The sequence below is a fragment of the Rhinolophus sinicus genome, chromosome 6 (genome assembly GCF_057876585.1).
Source record: "Rhinolophus sinicus isolate RSI-liver-muscle chromosome 6, RSI-T2T, whole genome shotgun sequence".
Classification (NCBI taxonomy): Eukaryota; Metazoa; Chordata; class Mammalia; order Chiroptera; family Rhinolophidae; genus Rhinolophus; species Rhinolophus sinicus.
This window is the reverse complement of record NC_142506.1, coordinates 42,621,956-42,640,880: the sequence shown is the minus strand read 5'-3', so window position 1 is coordinate 42,640,880 and position 18,925 is coordinate 42,621,956. Positions and strand designations below refer to the sequence as shown.

Sequence of the window (18,925 nt, the reverse complement as noted above, 5' to 3'; positions counted from 1 at the left end):
ACATCAGAAATGAAGGAAGAAAAAACATGGTGAACAAAAATACAGGTAAAACCATTATGCTTTTCTTCTTTGCCTCTTGAGTTTCCTAAATTATTACATTTGGTTGTTTATGCAAAAACGGTAACATGTCTGATGTTATTCTAAATATAAGTAGAGGAAATATTTAAGACAATTACATTACATTACCTCACATTATAAGTGGGATGTAAAGTGATATAAAAGAAAGCAAGGATTTTATATTTCATCAAACTGGTGAAATGATACCAGTAGATGCGATATGTATATATAATGTAATATCTAGAGAAACCAATAAAAAAGCTATACAAAGAGATATACTCAAGCACATTATGGAAAAATCAAATGGAATTCTAACAAATGTTTACATAAACCACAGGAAGACTGGGAAAAAAGAGCATGAGAAACAGAAAACAAAAAAGTAAAATGGCAAAAGTCCTACTAATCAATAATCACATTAAACGCAAACTGCATAAACTATACTAATTAAAAGGCAAAGATTGGCAGATTAGATTAAAAAACATGACCCAACTATATGCTGTCTATAAGAAACTCACTTCAATTATGATATAGGCAGGTTCAAAGTGAAAGGATGGAAAAAGGTGTATCATGCAAACATTAATCCAAGGAAAGCATTATTAATATCAGATAAAACAAACTCAGAGCAAAGAAAATTACCAGACAGAAAGGGTCATTATAGAATGATAAAAGGGTTAATCCATAAGACATAGGAATCCTAAATGTGTATGCACCAAATAACAGAGCTATAAAATATGTCAAGCAAAAATTGACAGAACTGAAAGGAGAAAGACAAATCTGACCAAAAAAAAAGAAAAACAAAAGGAGCCATTTTAAAACGCAGCAGAGCTGCCATCGGAGAGGGACCACCATGCGTGACTGATGCCTCAGACCCAAAGAACTACTTGCAAACATAATGAGAAAGCAGTTATTATGGCTACCGGACTGATGGCTACAAAACTGAAGATTAAAAACATTGCTTAGAATTAGCATTACTGTGTTAGCTTTTCTGCACCAAATGCAATGCCTTCCTTTTGTGGATGTCATTGTCCCCTTCTCATAAACACCACTTGCCTTGGTCTCCTCATCGGAGCACCATTTGGGTTCTGCCTGATTCAATGCGTCCGAATGGCTATTCTTATTGACCTCAAACAAATGCTGGTTGCTGCTTACTTTGAAAGGCCTCTTATTTTGAGGGTAACACCCACAATTATGCCTGGAGACTTCAACACCACTCTCAACAATGGATAGAACTAGAAAGAAAATCAACAAGGACACAAGAGAGCTCAGCACAGTCAACTGCAGCTTCTCGTCGGTATTTACAGAACACTCTGCCCAACAAGGACAGAGCATGTTTTTTGGAAGGGTGCATGGAACATATATCAGGACAGACCATGTCCTAGGCCGTAAAACAAACCTCAACAAATTAAAAAAATCTGAACTCATAGAGAATGTAGTTTCCACCCACAATGGAATCAAACTAGAAATCAGTAACATGGTGATAATGGGAAAATCTCCAAATACAGTCATGTTCTGCTTAACAAGGGCACACATTGAGACGTGCGTCATTAGGCACCTCGTGGCTGCACGAACATCACAGAGGCACATACACATACACCTGGGCTGCCGCCCACTGGACACCTCAGCTGTGGTACAGCCCATTGCTCCCGGGCTACAAACCTGTTCGGACGGCACGTGCCTGTACTGGGTACTGTAGCCAACTGTAAGTATTTGTATATCTAAACTTACAAAAGGCACAGCAAAAACACGGTATAAAAGATACCAAATGGTCCACCTGCACAGGGCACTCAGCCTGGATGCAGCCTGCAGGACCGGAAGCTGCTCTGGGTGAGTCGGAGAGTGAGCGTGAGTGGCGTGAGGCCTAGGACAAAACCACCCACTCCTGGAGACTTTTAAACACTGCACACCTATGCCACACTAGTTTATATAAAAAAGTTCTTTCTTCAGTAATAAATTAATCTTAGCTTACTGTCACCTTTTTACTTTATAAACTTAAAATTCTCTTTTAAACGTCTCAACTCTTCTGTAATAACACTCAACTTAAACACAAACACACTGTAAGTTGCACAAAAATATTTTCTTTCTTTATATCCTTATTCTATAAGCTTTTTCTGTTTTTAAAACTATTTCTTTTTTTTACTTTTTAAACTTTTTGGTTAAAAACTGAGGTACAAACACACATTAGGCCAGGCCTACATGGGCCAGGGTCACCAACATCACTTTCCACGTCCAGCCCCACTGGGAGGTCTCGGGCAGCAACACACATGGAGCTCCCATCTCCTGTGATAGCAGTGCCGTCTTCTGGAACACCTCCTGAGGGAGCTGCCTGAGGCTCTTCTTCAGGGGGTGTCACTCTTTCCAGAAATCTGTCCATAGTGGTTTGCTTCTTTTTTTCATGTTAGATTTGCTTGTAAGCAGATAATGTATCCTCTCTATTAATGAAAACCTTTCGCTGTTGGGGTCATGCTTTCAAACTTTTTAAGGCACTTGTTGAAGTCTGTAAAGCTTCTGCTGAACCCTCACTGTGAATGTTTTTTCTTCTCCCACAGTTTCCTTTTCTCTCACCTCTTCTTCAGCTGTGCGTTCCTGTTCCAGTTCCAACACCTCCTTAGGGACCCCCTCTGGGAGCTCCCCAATGCCATCCTCACGCACATCCCAGTTAAAGCTGTTTGCCACCTCAAGCATAGCCTTGTTCCTGCAACCTCCTCATCCCTGGCAAATTCTTTTACGTCATTAGTGGCAGGAATTTTTCAGCCCCATTACAATCTTATGGGACCACTGTTACATATGTGTTCTGTCACTGACTGACTGGGTCAGCATTCAGGAATTTCATGGAGATTTCTGTATGGGAAAGACAGTAGAGTAAGAACTTGACTACCCTTGAAAAAGTGAGGCAAGACAAAGTGAGTTCAAAGCCCACCCTGCCTCCCCCGTCCCAGGCTCTGAGACCTTGAGCAGAGCACCCAAACTTTCAGTTTCCTCACAAATGGGTCCCAGTGTTTACCTCACACTGGTTGTGACGATCAGAGACACTGGACACAAAGTATGTTGGGTATATTCTAACTTCACCCCATACCTAGAGGTTGGAGTTATAATTCTGCCTAGATACACCCATAGTTTTTCAATAAGGAGAGGTTTCCTGGTACAAGAATGGAAACACAGCAACAGGTTGATACCAAAAGAATCTTCGATCAGCACAGTCAAGGATATAGACTTGGAAGCTCCTTTGGTCATGTGATAGCTAGAAATAGTTCTTGGGAAAACATAACTAGGGAAAAGTAACTTCATTACTAAATAATATACACCGGAAGAACTGCAGCAATGGGTCACTTTTAACTCATAATGCTTTTATAGCGGTGTACATTTAATGGAAAGTACTTATATGATAACAAAATATACTTTAATATAAATTTTATCAATAAAGTTTTACCAGTCAACGTCTGGTAAGAGACTATGAAAGTTTCTACTGATTTTCACATAAAAAGATAATCCAAATATGGACTTCGTTCTTATAAAGGCATGTGACAAGTAGAGCATGCTAGTTTATGTACATATCTATGACAAGATTACTCAAGGTGCTAACAATACTGGGGGTGCCAAAAAATGTTACAAGTGGACACTTTGGTCAACATTGCTCAAGCAGTAGTTCCCCATAATCAGAAGTGTCTGGATGCTGATGGGAACCACTTTGCAGAAGTCGAAAGTGACTTGCATTCATCTTTTGTTATTGGTATATATTGAGTATTACAATTTTAATACAGTTTTCCTTTTTAAAATGTGTATACATTTTTTTTTGCACCCTCTGCATATGAAAAGCAAGGAAACAGCAAGACGTCAAATGGTCAACTTTCATTTCTCCCTAAAAATATTATCTCAGTCAAGGTGACTCGGAAGAGGAATATTAGTCTTCAAAACACCAACTATTTTCAGCAGGTTCAAAAAGACAGTAAGAATGAGGATCAAATGCAAGTGCACTGTGTTTGCACAGGAGCTTGAGACACTTCCATCTGTCTGCAGGAAAATGAGGGATTCTGATCTACACGCCCGTCCCAGGCATGGGCTGCTTCTCTGAGCCCCTGTCCGAGGAGGGGTGTGAAGGAGCATGTAAGTCCTTCATCTCCTTCTGGAAGATCACTTGAGACACGCGGAAACTGAACTGCAGCTCATAGTTTTTGGAGACTGCAGTACATGCAGCTGTAGGTGCTCTGCCTAACAGCCACTCCCCCAAGGAGCCAAGTAACCAGATAAGATACCCGGAAGCTCCGTTATTTAAGCCAATCATGGTCACTCCCAGCCCCCTGCTCCCTGCAAGAGTCTGGATTAGAAATACCTGTCAGTGCAAGCCTTGATTGGCCCAGGGGCGGGCAGAGGCCTAACACCGCCCAATCAGATGGGGAGGAAGGGCTTCTAGCTCACAAATGCAGGGAAGGACTCCTTTTTCTATGGATGGGAATAGGAAGCATAGATGGTACAGAGCAGCCATTTTATGGTTTTGAGGGATGAGGGGCGAGCACGCCGCTGGTAGAGGAGAGAGACATGAAGAAGTCAGGGCCCTGCTGACCCAGAATCACCCAGCCCTGAACCTCACTTATAATTATTTGAATTATCTACTGGATATTGAGTTGGGTTTTCTGCCAGTTGCAGTTGGAAGCATTCCACCTGGTTAAATGATCAGAAAAGCTAATAACCTATTACCTATTAAATGGAAACTTTCTGTTAGGCATAATTTTCTTCTTAAATCTATTTTTGGTCATATAGACTCAATTAATGAGAAGGTTGTTAGGTAAGCATGGGTTTAGAACTAGGTGAGGTCATTCAATAAATATTTACTTAATAACTACCAAATGCCAGCCATTTGGATGTTCAGTGACCACAGATTCAGGTCACCTGGTACATCTGTCACCACAATGGCAATATGCCTGGGCTTGGTGCCAGTCCCCCAGTGGTGCCTGACAGAATACCAGAGCCAGTCTTTGTGGCTCTTACCTCCATGGCTGACCAACTCCCACTTGATCAACAAGTTCTCTCTTAAGTGCATAATCGAACCCTGCAGCTCTCTGCTCTGATGCAATGAATTGATTTCAGATTTCAGTTCTCAGAAGGGATCTATTGTCTCAAACATGCCTGTGTGACTGCTTTAATTCAGACAATGCAGTCTGTGGAAGAGGTCTCAGAGTTGCCTTTATATTATTTGAACGTGAAAAACTGTTAACTTCCACCATAAAGAAAAGGATTAAATATGTCTTAAAGTTGGCTTTTCTATTTGTCCTGGCCTTTCGTTTCATATTCTGTAACTGAGAGGAACATGCATGCCTCTCAAACGGAGTCAAATCAGGCTCGTCGGGCATTCCCTGATGGCCACGTTCAGGGAGTCACAGCACCGTGGGCAGTCACCTAAGCAGTCCCCTGCTTTCACTGAGTTTACATCTCGTCTTGAGAGATTTGCTTTGTCACAGCAGAGAGCTGCCTGAACTGCAGAACTGGGTCTGCAAGTCCACAGGCAACGCAAAGACGAGGTGTGTGCGCAGCGGCCTCCTGTACCAACCAGCACAAGCAATGAGCGTGCAGAACAGTATGACAACTAAGGGCCCTACATAGAACAATGTTTTTAATTATAACAAAGAGACATGTTTTGTTTTTAAGTCTCCAATTTTTTTCTGCATGATTAAAAATTCATCTGGAAAATGATAAACCTCCCTCTAAAATATATCTTCTCATTCATAATTTATTAGCACTTTAAGAAGTGTCCTTCCCCTTCCATATCTAAATATTGTTAGCTGCTTTTTAAGACTTTTTAAATGCCAAAAACACAACACATAAGGGAAACAGAAAGAATTAAAAGACGAAAATCACTAAGTATTGCCATAGAAGAGGTCGCCATTCTGAGTAGCTAGGGCTGCGTTTGGCTGTGGCAGGGCTACGAAGCTTTACTTTTCTAGGTATCAGATCCATCACTATCAGGGATTTACTTGTATTGGCCAAATCTCTCTCAACATAAACTTATTTCTCTTTGAATGCTTAGAGGGGAATTACAAAGAAGAAAACATGCAGACACACAGTGTTAATCTGAGTTGCACGTTGTGCTATAGTATGCTTCCTCTTACATCTGCCGGACTTCATCTACCCTATAAACAACATCCCTACACATCACTTTAACTTTCAATCCATATTTACAGCTACAGAGAAGCAGAAGTCAAGTATTCTTCAAACAAAAGGAACACACTCCATTACCAAGATCAGATTTGCAGAGAAAATAGTAAGATTCAAAGACAAGTATTACAGGATTCAAAAGTTTTCCCTCAAACTATTTTTACTGACAAGTATTCAAATGGAATTATTAGAAATGGAGAAAAAAATCTGTGACATGAGTCTGATTAATCTCTACGGATGGTTTAAGAGGAGGAACTTAAGAAACAACATCAGCTTTCTTCTCATTCCAAAGAAATACTCAGAGCAGAGGTACAATGTCAGCACACTTGCCTGGTTACATATGGTAGGAGTGATTATAATAGTATTGAACCTTGCAAAAGAACCCAAGGTTATGGCTAATTCTATAGAAGGGGGCCCAAAGGGCGAGATATTTCTAAAAGAATGTTGGCAGTGGTCATTAACAGCAGATATTATCATTATTACAGTTAGAAGTAAAGTTCACGTTCATGTTTACATGAAATTGTTTCTCAAGGAGCTCAAAAAGCTTTGGAAATACCGTTAACTGAAATTGCCATGATTTTCCTGTGAAGCTGTGGTCTGGGCCATAAAAGAAGCTTTACCAAGAGCCTCCCAGCTCACTCGGCCCAGGGGCTGTCTCGTCTTCTTCACAGGGGCCAGCGGCCATGGCACAGGAGTGGCTTGTGCAGTGAGCTCAAGCAGCTGCGATGAACTTGGGGACGATGGGTTTTCTTGCCTTATAATCTACTCACCTGGCCCCAACTTAACCTTCCCTTGACTCTTTTGGGGTAAACAGTAACTTGAACCATGTTAAAAGGCCAGTTTAAAAAGACAGAAACCAACTGGACTCAAGAGATAAGGATGATTAAGAATAAAAACTGGGTTCTGGCTTTGGTGGCAGTGTAGGAGATGGACGGGAAGCATGGGGTTGCGGCAGGCAGGCACAGTGCCACACAAGTCCTCGGGATGGGGGGCAGGGAGTGGGTGCAGCAGGTGTGAGAGCTCCTTAGAAGAAGCCATAGGAATTGGTTAGCATGGGATAAGGCTGTGAAGGGAGGAGGGGTGTGCGATGACCCTGGAGCGCCTGGCTGGAAGACTAGGCAGATGGCAGGACCATCCTCCAGGAGAGACAGAAAAACGGGTCCTACCTTTTTCTCTCTTAGGCAAATGAGTGTGTGGGGAAAATAGAAGATTAGAGGCAGGAATGGGTAATTAGCTGGGTTTGGGACATGTGTCAGGATACCCCTAGCTCATCCAAAGAGGACAGTTAGGTAGGGAGTTGCAAACAAGATGTTTAGCTTGACAGAATGATGTGACAGGACAGAGACACTTAGGAGTCTTCAGGCAAAGACAATCACTGGGATACTTTCTAGCTCAATGACCGTGAAAAACGGTCACCAAATTTTGATTTTTCCAAAGAACATTTTCAAAGCTCGTGGCATGGAGGTGTGGCCATCTAGGGTCGCCGACCTGCATAGCCTGGGCTGGTCATGCACAGGACCTCCCCACGTCACTGGGGTCAGAATCTGCACGTCAACCAGGGGACTCGAGGCACATTCATTTGAGAACCACTGGGTTAGTGCTCCCCAATCTTGGGTCCTTGTTCACCAATTTTCAATGAATGAGAAAAGAAGAACATAAACATTTGAAATGATAAATTTATTCAGTTTAGAGAAATGTCCTTCATTCTATTATATGCTTCTTTTGTTGATACTGTTTATACATCCTGTCTAATGGTACTTTAGGTGATTTTTTGAACAGCTAAGTTACTTTATACTTTATTGGAACCAGGTGACTTTGAAGATATTACTTCCTTTACCTAGAATATCCTTCTCACTCCACCTTGCCCTATCAAGCCTAAATTTTTCTCTGAATCCTACTGAAGCCTAGTTATTAGTTTCATAAAGCTGCTGCTGTAATAAAATACCACAAACTGAATGGCTTAAAAGAGGTTATTATGGCAATTCTAGAAGCTGCAAGTCTGAAGTCCAGGTGTCCGCAGGGCCATGCCCTCTCTGAAGACTGGAGGCTCCTGCCCTGCCTCTTCCAGCCTCTAGGGGTCGCCAGCCATCCCTGGCGATCCCTGGCTTCTAGGCAGGTACACCACTCTAATTTCTGCCTCTGTCTTCACATCACACTCTCCTTGTATGTGTCTGGGTCCAAATTCCCCTCTTCTTATAAGGACACCAGTTATTGAATCAGGGCCCACCTTACTCCAATGACCTCATCTTAACCTGAACACATCTACAAAGACCCTATTTCCAAATAAGGACACAGTCACAGGTAATGGGGTTAGGACCTGCACATATCTTTTGCGGGACCCAATTCAACCCACCTATAATGATATATATCCTGATAATTTCAATATCCTGATAATTCTCAAAATTATGTAGTAAATACTATTATACTTTCAAAATAAAAATATTAAGAGTGTACTATAATAAAAATTAGCATAGGACCAACAATTTGTGTTCTTGTTTCATAATTTGTTGTAGAAGGCATAAACTCCAGTGTGTAGAGAGAGATTTATCTTAGATTTTTCCTCTCTCAAACTGCCTCAGTCCTTAAACTTTTTATTTTTAATTTATAGCATTTTCTGCATCACTTATACTGTTTAGCTCCTTTCTGAACACCATTGCTGGGAACTATTAATACCTCTCTGATTTGTCAGTTTTGTCTCATAAATCTTGATTATCAGAAATTACTTAAAGGTAATTTGCGATCTCCCATGTTAGATGGCTGCAGTTCCTTGGGAAGTCCCAAGCGAGCCTACTTGGCCAGGGCTTTCAAAGTGTCACGAACCTGATAACATTTGGGAACCACTGTTTTAGTTTACGGCTATTCAGATTGAAAGTTTCAATCTGAAACTTCTGTATTTAAGATTTCAATTTTCTATTACAATAATACATATAGTTTTCATGCTGTTAGTGGTTTCAAAGTAGCAAAATGTTGCACACTCCTCAGTCTATGAGGGGATCAGATGCTTTAATAGGCACACAGCGGGCAGACAGAGCTCATTAACAGTACATTGGAAGCCTGGCTCTTCCTGTTTCATCATCCCAGTCAAGCTACACAGAGCCTTCTTTCCCAGAGGAGAGAAAGTGAGCCCAAAATAGAAAGGAGTTTAAAGATTAGGCAAACATTCCTTTAGCGGCTATCTAAGAGGCAAATGTCAGGGAGGAGGACCCCTGATTGATTTACCTTTGGGGGACAATGCTGTGCAAAAACGGTCAATGATAAGGGAAGGTGACAGCTTAGGACTTGGTTTGGAGTGATTTTTAATTTTAGGTTGACACTTTCAAATTCTACATTTGCTCTTTCTAAAACTTATTTTCTATTTGTTTCCTCTAGAGAGAAAGATTAAATTCTGTTGGTAAAAAGTAAAAACATGTTTGGAAGTTACCATGAAATAAGAATACTAATGGTCAAAGCCTTAGGATCCAATTTAATCAGTTACCGTGATGCTCAAGAGTTCAATTAACTGTCTGATGGGAAGCAGAGATACCATAGGCATGCTCCATCTTATCAAGGTTATCCTCTCATATAAGAGAAATGAACTCTTCCACTCATTTCTTATTAATTCATAACCCCACTGGCTTTTCTTATTTGGACTTTTCACCCCTTTCTTGTGCTCCTTATCCAGGTTAAAGAGGAGTGTGGGGGTTAGGAGCACTTGAAAATAAAGAAAAGCAAAAGTATAATCAAACATTGCTAGAGAAACATTTTCTTTACGAAATTCTCTATGGACCACGGGGATGTGACGGGATGTGACGTACTGTAGCATTTGCAGCTCTGACAACACTGGTCCTTATGAAGCCAGCGACTTCCTGGAGGATCTCCAAAGCCTTCTAGGGACAGACCTGCTGCCCTGCCCCCCAGTGTCACCACGCATGTACCACTCACAGGAGTTGCAGGACATGGAGCAAATGCACTGACCCACCCACCGCTCTCGGGAGCAAGACCACGTCCTCGCACGAGGTCCTCTGTGCCTCGCCCTCACGGCTCTCCCAAGGGCTGTGGGGCCCAAACCACATTCTCTCATTGGAACTGCATCTCCCTCCCGGCCTGGGCCTGGGCACGTTCTGTGCTGCCGTCCCCTGGCCCCCAGCCTGGGTTAGGTTTCTTTCTCACATACTTTCACAGACCACAGGCTTCGGAACTCCTGCCAGGGGTTTTAACTAGTCACTCATCAGTGGCATAAGCAGGTCCGCAGTGAATCCCCAACTAGACCGCACGCTGTGGGAGACCAGCCTGCTCCAGCGCGGCTCCGCACGCTCGTGCACACACACTTGCTGAGGGGAAAGGAGCAGCGTGACAGCACCAACGGAGACAAAAGTGATCTGACCTGAGGTACACACTTTTGAATCCGAGCCTCTCCCTGGGCTGCAAAACTCCAAATCGGCCTCAACTTGAATGCACACGTCTGAACGGGCGACTAGACCGCGCCAGCGCTCAGCCCCGACAGGACGGGCGCGTACACCGTGCAGTTTACTTCTACCGCGCAGGCCTCACACCGAAACGAAAACCGTGTATGAATCCAGAAGGCTTTGGTTTATTCAAAAGGTATGTGCTGGGCGCCTGCAGGTGTGGGCGCTGACGGGAGCAGCGGCGCTCCAACGCGGGCCCCGGTGCTCTGCTCGCGAGGTGCCCGCGGTCTGGAGACAATGTCAACGCCACAGCGCAACCAGAAGGCGCTGAACCCGAGGGGACACGAGCGGGGCACACGCCCCGGAGAGCCGCTCTGAGAACCGGCCCCCCCCCCGTGACCCCGTGCAGGAGGGGGCTCCAAGGCAGCAAAGGTCCAACGGGGCCGCAGGCGTTGCCCGAGCCCGTCACGTCCCTCGCTGGGGACAATGCCGCAGATGGAACAGCCGCGAGCCGCCTTCCCAAACCCCGCGCTACGGAGACCAGACCGCGCTCAGAGGAACCCGGGGCGTCAGCGCGGCAGGAGGCCTGGACCGGGACGCACCGCCCGCCCGCCCCCGGCCCTGCGCCCGGTACCGTAGGTCTCCGACATGGCCGTCTGCGACATCTCGGGGCGGCACCGCCTCTCGCGGGTCCAGGCGCAGCTCCGGCCCGGCCAGCGGCAGGCGCCGGGCGTGGTCGTCCCGGGGTCGTCGGGGGATCGTCCGGCTCGGTGGGCAGCGGCGTGGGGCGGGGTCCGGAGGACCGAGGGGCCCGCGCGGTCTCTAAAACAACCGCCCGCCACCCCGCGGCTGCGGCCCCCGCCAGACTGCCGCTCCGCGCAGGCGCACCAGGCCCGGTCCCCGCCCGAGGACGCGCATGCGCACGCAGCCCTGCACCGGGCGGGGCGGGGAGCCGGGCGGGGAGCCGGGCGGGGCCGGTGAAGTGAAAAATTCTTTGCATCTCGGTAACTTGGGATCTTTGAGAGAAAATAAATTTAATTAATCTTGGGTAGTACTTTCTTTCTGAGGTACTGTGGGGAAAGAAAACTTACAGCAAAACTCATCTGTGTTTTTCTTCAATTATTTACTCCTTTCTCTTCAAGGGAGGTTTGTGAAAGAGTAAAAGCAGGTTTCCAAAAGCCTAGGCACATCGGAGATTTGTCTCAGGGAAACGAAGGGAGAAGCATTTCTTCCAAAATAGATCCCACCTGCTGCTAAGTAGCTGACACTGTCCTTCTTGCTCTCTGGCAATGCCTCATGGAGCCAGCCTCACAAGGATTCCTGTTCCCCAGGACTAGCAGAGGGTCACGTGGGTGTGGACAGTGGTATCTGGAGGGACCAGTGGGGACTGATGGACAATAACTGAAGAGGCCTGGGAACACCCATAGTTGGACCTAGAACAGTAGTAGCCCCGTTCCCTGAGGGGACCCTAAAAGGCCTAGGGATGAGAATCCAGCAGCATCCTGACATTTCGGGCAGCAGTGGCTTTGGGAACAAAGGGACATGGCATCCTTGACAGAGCTAGGCTTGGTAGAGGGCACTGGTCACAGTCTCTGTGGTGACTTTCCTTGGACGCTGAGCCAACGTGTGTGTCTGTTGGAATATTTAGGGACTCAGAAATATCTGGTGTTACTTTCAGAAGAAGTCAAGTTCCACACAGGTACGTGGAGGCTTGAAAAACTGACCTCATTTAAACACCCAGGTGGTGACACCTGTGACATATAACTCATGTCTTCAAGTTGGAAGAGACCTCAGAGGTGGCTGGGCCAGTTTGCATTCCAGTGCCAAACAAAACGACCTCTGTAGCTGGATGTGTCTGTTAGGAAACATTCTGTCAGGATGGGCTAAATTAGTTGCAGTAACAAAGACCTCCCGATGTGCCTGTGACTAACCCATGAAGTTTCTCTCACTCGACTCCTGTCCTGCTCACGTTGGCAGAGACACTCAGCTCCCTGTGGCCGCGTGGAGACCCAGGATGACCCAGGGGTTCTGTAAACACACGCTCCCACCATCACTCAGGCAGGAGAGGGAAATGACATCAGTTGTGCATTAGCTCATGAAGGTCCCATCAGGAGTTGATAGATTCCTTTCCCTTTAAAATTTATTGGCCAAAGCAAGTGACGTGGCCACACCTAACTTCAAAGAGAACAGGGAGTGCGCTATTGTTGTGTTCTAGAAGGCAAGAAGGTAGAGGCATGTGGAAAGACACGATGACCATCATGGGAGATTTTCACCCATCCAAGCAGCTCACTCCGCTTTTATTCCAAACAACTGTATGGAAGCATACCTGAGACAGCTACACATATTTAAAGTATACACTTTGATAATTTTTATGTATGTGTACACCTGTGCTCACTGCTACAGAGGTGTCACTACTCCTAGGCCTTTTCAATGGGCAGGAGCACTTTTTGCGATTCTGTTTTACCTTCTTCATTGCTCATTAGGAATAAGTTCTTGTGAGATTATCTCAGTGCTTGTGTTAGGGTTTCTAGTGCAGGTCTCTAAGTGATCACAGCCCACCTGCAGGTGCGATGCCATCTCACGTGGAGAATAAGAATGGCACAGCAGTTCTCCTCCACCCGCCCTCTAACTGTGCTGTGGAGGTCCTACTTCCACATTTGTTGTACACCACACATATGTCATTCTTATTTCTGCTCTAAGCAGCCAATTTTCTCCCTTTTAAAAATAGTGGTCAAGTGCACATAACATAAAATTTACCATCGCAACCATCTTTAAATGTACAGTTCAGTGGCATTAAATATACAGTGGTTTCTCCCTATCCATGGGTTCAGTGACCCACAGGCAACCCTAGTCCAAAAACATTAAATGGAAAATTCCAGAAACAAACAATTCATAGGTTTTAAATTACAAGCCGTTCTGAGTAATGCAATGAAATCTCGCGCCATCCTGCTACATCCCACCCATGAATCATTTCTTCCTCCGGTATCTCCACGCTATAGATGTTCCCCTCCTCTTAGTAGCCACCTCAGTTTCAGGCGACTGTTGTAGTATTGCAGAGCTTGTGTTCAAGTCACCCTCATTTTATTGAACGATGGACCCAAAGTACAAGCACAGTGATGCTGGCAATTCAGATTTGCCAAAGAGAAGCCGGAAAATGCTGCTGTTTATTGAAAAAGTGATTACACATAGGGAAAAAACATAGTATATCCAGGGTTTGGTACCATCTGTGGTTTCAGGCATCCACTGGGGGTCTTGGAATGTGTCCCTGCTGATAAGAGAGGACAATGTATTCACATTGTTGTGCGACCATCACCACCATCCACCTATGGGAACTCTTCATCTTGCAAAACTGAAACTCTGTCCCCATTAAGCACTAACTCTCCATCTTTCCTCCCCCAACCCCTGGCAACCACCCTTCTAATTTGTCTCTCTGTGGATTTGACGATTCTAGGTAGCTCATATGAATGAAATACCACAATACTTGTCCTTATGTGACTGGTTTATTTCACACAATATAATGTCCTCCAGGTTTATCCATGTTGTAGCCTATGTCAGAATTGCTTTCCTTGTTTAAGGCTGAATAGCATTCCACTGTATGCATAGACCACATTTTCTTTTAAATAGATTTAAGCAATAAGAACAAGTATTACATATTTACCCACAAACCCACAAAGTTACCATGTCTAGGACTCCTCAGTCCCTCATGTGGACCCAGCATCCCACATGATATCATTTCCCTTTTGTCCAAAGGACTTCTGGTAGCAGACCTTGAAGTGCAGGTCAGCTGGCAAAGACTTCTGCAGCTTTTGTATAGCTATAAAGGGTATTGCACTTGTTTTTGAGTGATACTTCTGCTAAGTTTAGATTTCTAAGTTAATAGTTTTATTTTTGTTCCCTTAATACAGCATTTTCTGGCTTATATTGTTTCTGATAAGAAGTCTACTGCCATTTTTAGCTTTATTCCTTTGTAGGCAGTGCATCTTTGACTGTTTTTAAGATATGTTTATCACTAGTTTGAGTAGTTTGGTTACAATGTGCTATGCTTGCTTCGGTGTGATTTTCATTATGGTTTTTGTCATGTCAGGCCACATGAATTTGTCCCATAGCTAACTGACGGTCTGTTCATTTCTTGCCAGTCTCTGTGTTTCGTGTTGGATGGTTTCTATTGCTGTCTTTAAGTTCACTAATCTTTTCTGCAATATTTAATCTGCTGATAATCTCATCCAGTGTATTTTCCCTTTCAGACATTGTAATTTCATTTCTAGAAGTTCAATTGTGTATATGTATATCATGCTCAGTACTTAATCTCTTCTCTACCTTCTTGAACGTATGGAATATGTTGTAATAATGGTTTTAATGTCATTTTCTACTAATTATTATAATCAGTAATTCCTGAGTCAGTTCCTAATGATTGCCTTTTCTCCTCATTATGAAGTATTTCCCTACTTTACATGTCAGGTAAGTTTTGATTGGATGCCAGACATTTAGAAGTTTACTTGTTTAGTGAGACATATATGTATCACTCGGCTCTGGTTGTGTCTTGGCCTTCTTGTTGTGTTTTGAACACACGAAGCAGGTTTTGGCCTCAGGGCCTCTGCACATGCTTTTTTGTCTGCCTGGAATGCTCTCTGGAATGCTCTTGTCTCAGGTATCTACATGGTACTGCCCTCAGCCTTTCTGTTTTCTGTTTATATGGCATCTCATTAATGAGGCATTCCCACTCAGATATGAAATGGCAGCCCTTCTCCTTCCCAGAACTTTATACACCCCCTACTTTGGGTCCCCCCACTCCACAGCATTAAACACCTTCTAACACATATATTGATTATTTTTATATTGTCTGCTCCCATTTAGATTTTAAAGTCTATGAGGGAAAGGGTTGTATCTGTCTTATTCTCTTCTCTACCCCCATGTCTAAAATGGTATTTGGCACATAGTAAACTCTCAATAATTAAATAGTTGTTTAATGAATAAAATAAAACTCAGTAGCTCTCTGTTTAATATGGATTTAATTTAATGTAATGAACTTAATTTCAAACTTGTTGATTTATTTTATTTTATTTTTGTATTAGTTTCAGGTATACAAAACAATGTAATATATTTATCATTTATATCCCTCACAGTGATAACCCTCCCCATCTACTACCCCTCTGATATAGCACACAGCCGTTACATTTCCGTTGTTTCTATTCCTAATGCTGTACTCCACTTGTAAATATATATATTAAAATTATAGTTGACATTCATTATTGTTCAGCTTCAGCTTCAGGTGTACAGTGCAGTGATCAGGCATCTACATCATCCCTGATGTAGTCTCCCTAATGAGACAAGTGTCCTTCGGATATCCTACAAAATCTTTACAACATTATTGATTACCTTCCCCAAATTGACTTTCGTATCCTTGTGGGCATCTTGTGGTTACTGACTGTGCTTTCTAATCCCCTCACCTTCCCCTTATCCCCACCCTGCCTCCCATCTAGCAACCCTCAGTTTTTCCTTTATGTCTCTGAGTCTGTTTCTGATTAGTTCATTCATTTATTCTTTTCTTTAGATTCCACATATAAGTGAGATCACATGGTAATTGTCTTTCTCTGTCTGACTTATTTCACTTAGCATAATGTTCTCTAGGTCAATCCCTATTGCTGCAAATGGTAAGATTTCATCCTTCTTTAATGGCTGTGTAATACTCCATTGTATAAATGTACCACAGTTTCTTAATCTAGTTGTCTACTGATGGGCATTTCCATGTCTTGGCTATTGTGTATAGTGCTGCAATAAATATAGGGGTGCATAAATTTTTTCGAATTAGAGTTTTGGATTTTTTTGGATAGATATTTAGGAGTGGAATTGCTGGGTCATATGGTAGTTCCATTCTCAGTTTTTTGAGCTACCTCCGTACTGTTTTCTGCACCAATCTGCAATCCCACCAACAGTGCACGAGGGTTCCCTTTTCTCCACATCCTCGCCATCATTTGTTGTTTGTCGATTTATTGATGATAGCCATTTTGACTGGGGTGAGGTGATATCTCATTGTGGTTTTTATTTGCATTTCTCTAGTGATTAGTGAGGTTGAGCATTTTTTCATATGTCTGGTTGCCATCTGTATGTCATCTTTAGAAAAACGTGTCTTCATGTCCTCTGCCCATTTTTTAATTTGGGTAGTTTGTTTTTTTTTGAGTTGAGTTGAGTGAGTTTTTTTATAAATTTTGGATATTAACCCCTTATCAAATATATCATTGGCAAATATCTTCTCCCATGCAGTAGGATCCATTTTTGTTTTATTGATGGTTTCCTTTGCAGTGAAAAAAACTTTTTAGTTTGATGTAATCCCACATTTTATTTTTTCTCTTACTTCCCTTGCCCAAGGGGATATATCAGTAAAAATCTTACTCTGGATAATGTCTGTAACTTTCTTCCTACATTTTCTTCTAGAAGTTTTATGGTAAAACTTGTTGATTTATGGCAAATTTGAAAGTTGATCTTTTGTATGTCACCATGTAATTGTGGAAAGGCTGTAATAAAATCATTTAAAAGTATCATCTAATGTTGGTGTAATGTACCAAGTACTTAATAAACACTAAGTGTGCTCAGTGCTTTGCATGTATTATAAAACCTTACAACAAGCTCATGAAGTAGGTATTATCCCATTTTGCAGATGAGGATCAAAGTTCTCGATGGCTTACACATTTTGCCCTAGTCCTCATGGTTAGAATGTATCAATGTTGGGATTTTTCTCTAAAGCCCAATTAAAGTAGACACCTCTCGTATCATCTAAAATGTGTATGAGGAGGGAAAAAAATCCAGTATAAAAACATGGAAAACACAGAGGTGTGACTTCAAAAGGCAACAAATTGTTTAATGTGAGGGAACATGAAGACAATGACATCCTTTCCAGCCCAGCCCTGCTCTAGGTGCTTTATGCCACTTCCCTTGATCCTCACAACACCTGACAAGGTCACTCTCCTCATCCTCCCTTCAGTCCAGATGTCATCAAACCAGGGTTCGCTACTGCACTAGATGGTAAATGAGGATGGAGACGTGAGTGAGGAAGTGCTTATGGGAGCAGAAATTTCCAGGGCACTTGTGTAAGATAAGTGTCAACGCAGGCTTGCTCTGAGATAGAAAAATCACACTGAAGTTAACCTCTAGGTCTCCAGCTCTGGACTCAAGTCTTTGCATTTATCTTTGCACCTAGAAGCACAGCAACCTCTGTCTACCTGACAGGGGTGTGCTGCAAATGCTCCAAGGGAACAGTGTTAAGTCAGGGCCAGGGCTGGGGACATGTGTCTCAGCTCAGAGACACCGCCATTCCCCACCTTCATCTTTTCCTTCGAAAGTTGCCAGCAAATCTCCCATTAATTCTAATGGGAGCATTTCTCTGCTTATTCTGCATTCAACAGCGTTTATACTTGGGCATTATTCGTGAATCCTCTGAATTTTTGTTCTGTATTCAGACAAAGAGGATTTTCTGGTTCCTCTTTTCTTTTTATATTTCACATATCAGATTAACTATGTGACTGAGGATATGAAAACACACTTGTTTTTTTCTCCTATTTCCTGATTAAAAATACCATAGAATTATCTTTCTTTTATTTTTATATTTCTTTTCCATATTGCGTTTCAAATCAAATGGCCTATTTTTTAGCCTGATGGTTGTTAAAAAGATTGTTTGCAAAACAAGTGTTCATTTTTTCTTTCCTTTTGAATTTTCTCCCTAATCACCATCAAACCAAACACTTTTAACCAGAATTTTCTTCATGGGCAGTTTTTTTAAAAAACCTGTAATCAGCTTTATTAAGGTACAATTTACATGCAACAAAATTCACCAATTCTAAGTGTATAATTCAATAAATTTTGGCAAATTATACATAATCGTGTAACAAACAACCACAACTATCATGACATGAAACTTCTATATCACCCTCAAAAGTTCTCTCATGCTCTTTTGCCATCCTTTCTAAGCTGATTTTTAAGAAGTTTTGATGGAGGATTATTGACTGTCACATGGGAAAATGTAATGTGCTCCATGGGACTGGGGTGTAGATTTTCCCGCTGCAAAGGGCACCCACCAACTCCTGCCTCTGCAGTCTGTCCTCCCCGTTTCAAACGCCTTCGTTTGTGCCGGTCATCAGCATTTTATTTGGGCCCCAGCAGTAGCCAACGCCACTTCCGCCCACCAGCCGGGTGAAATGTGTTTTACATGGAGGACGGATGAGACAGGAGCTTCCTGGGTTTACTGGTGACTTCACAAGAGAGAGGGGTCCGTGTCGGAGGCACTAGAATCCCTCGTCCTTTACCTGGAATGGTGCAGTCTAGACTGGCAAACGTGCGATGGA

At 43.0% G+C, this 18,925-nt stretch overlaps 1 protein-coding gene across 4 annotated transcripts in view; it reads right to left on the bottom strand.

Annotated features, from left to right (window-relative positions):
* Positions 1–11,492, bottom strand: part of RAB4A (RAB4A, member RAS oncogene family) — a 38,183-nt gene extending 26,691 nt beyond the window's left edge. For 2 of the 4 annotated variants that reach the window (XM_019754777.3, XM_019754779.3), the window contains exon 1: positions 11,224–11,488. In XM_019754777.3, the coding sequence (XP_019610336.1) occupies positions 11,224–11,254 (31 nt within the window). In that variant the 5' untranslated portion in view covers positions 11,255–11,488. Of the gene's footprint in view, positions 1–11,223 lie in introns of all 4 variants that reach the window. The other 2 variants (XM_074316420.2, XM_019754778.3) reach the window with 2 other exon arrangements.
* Between the last annotated feature and the right edge of the window lie 7,433 nt (positions 11,493–18,925).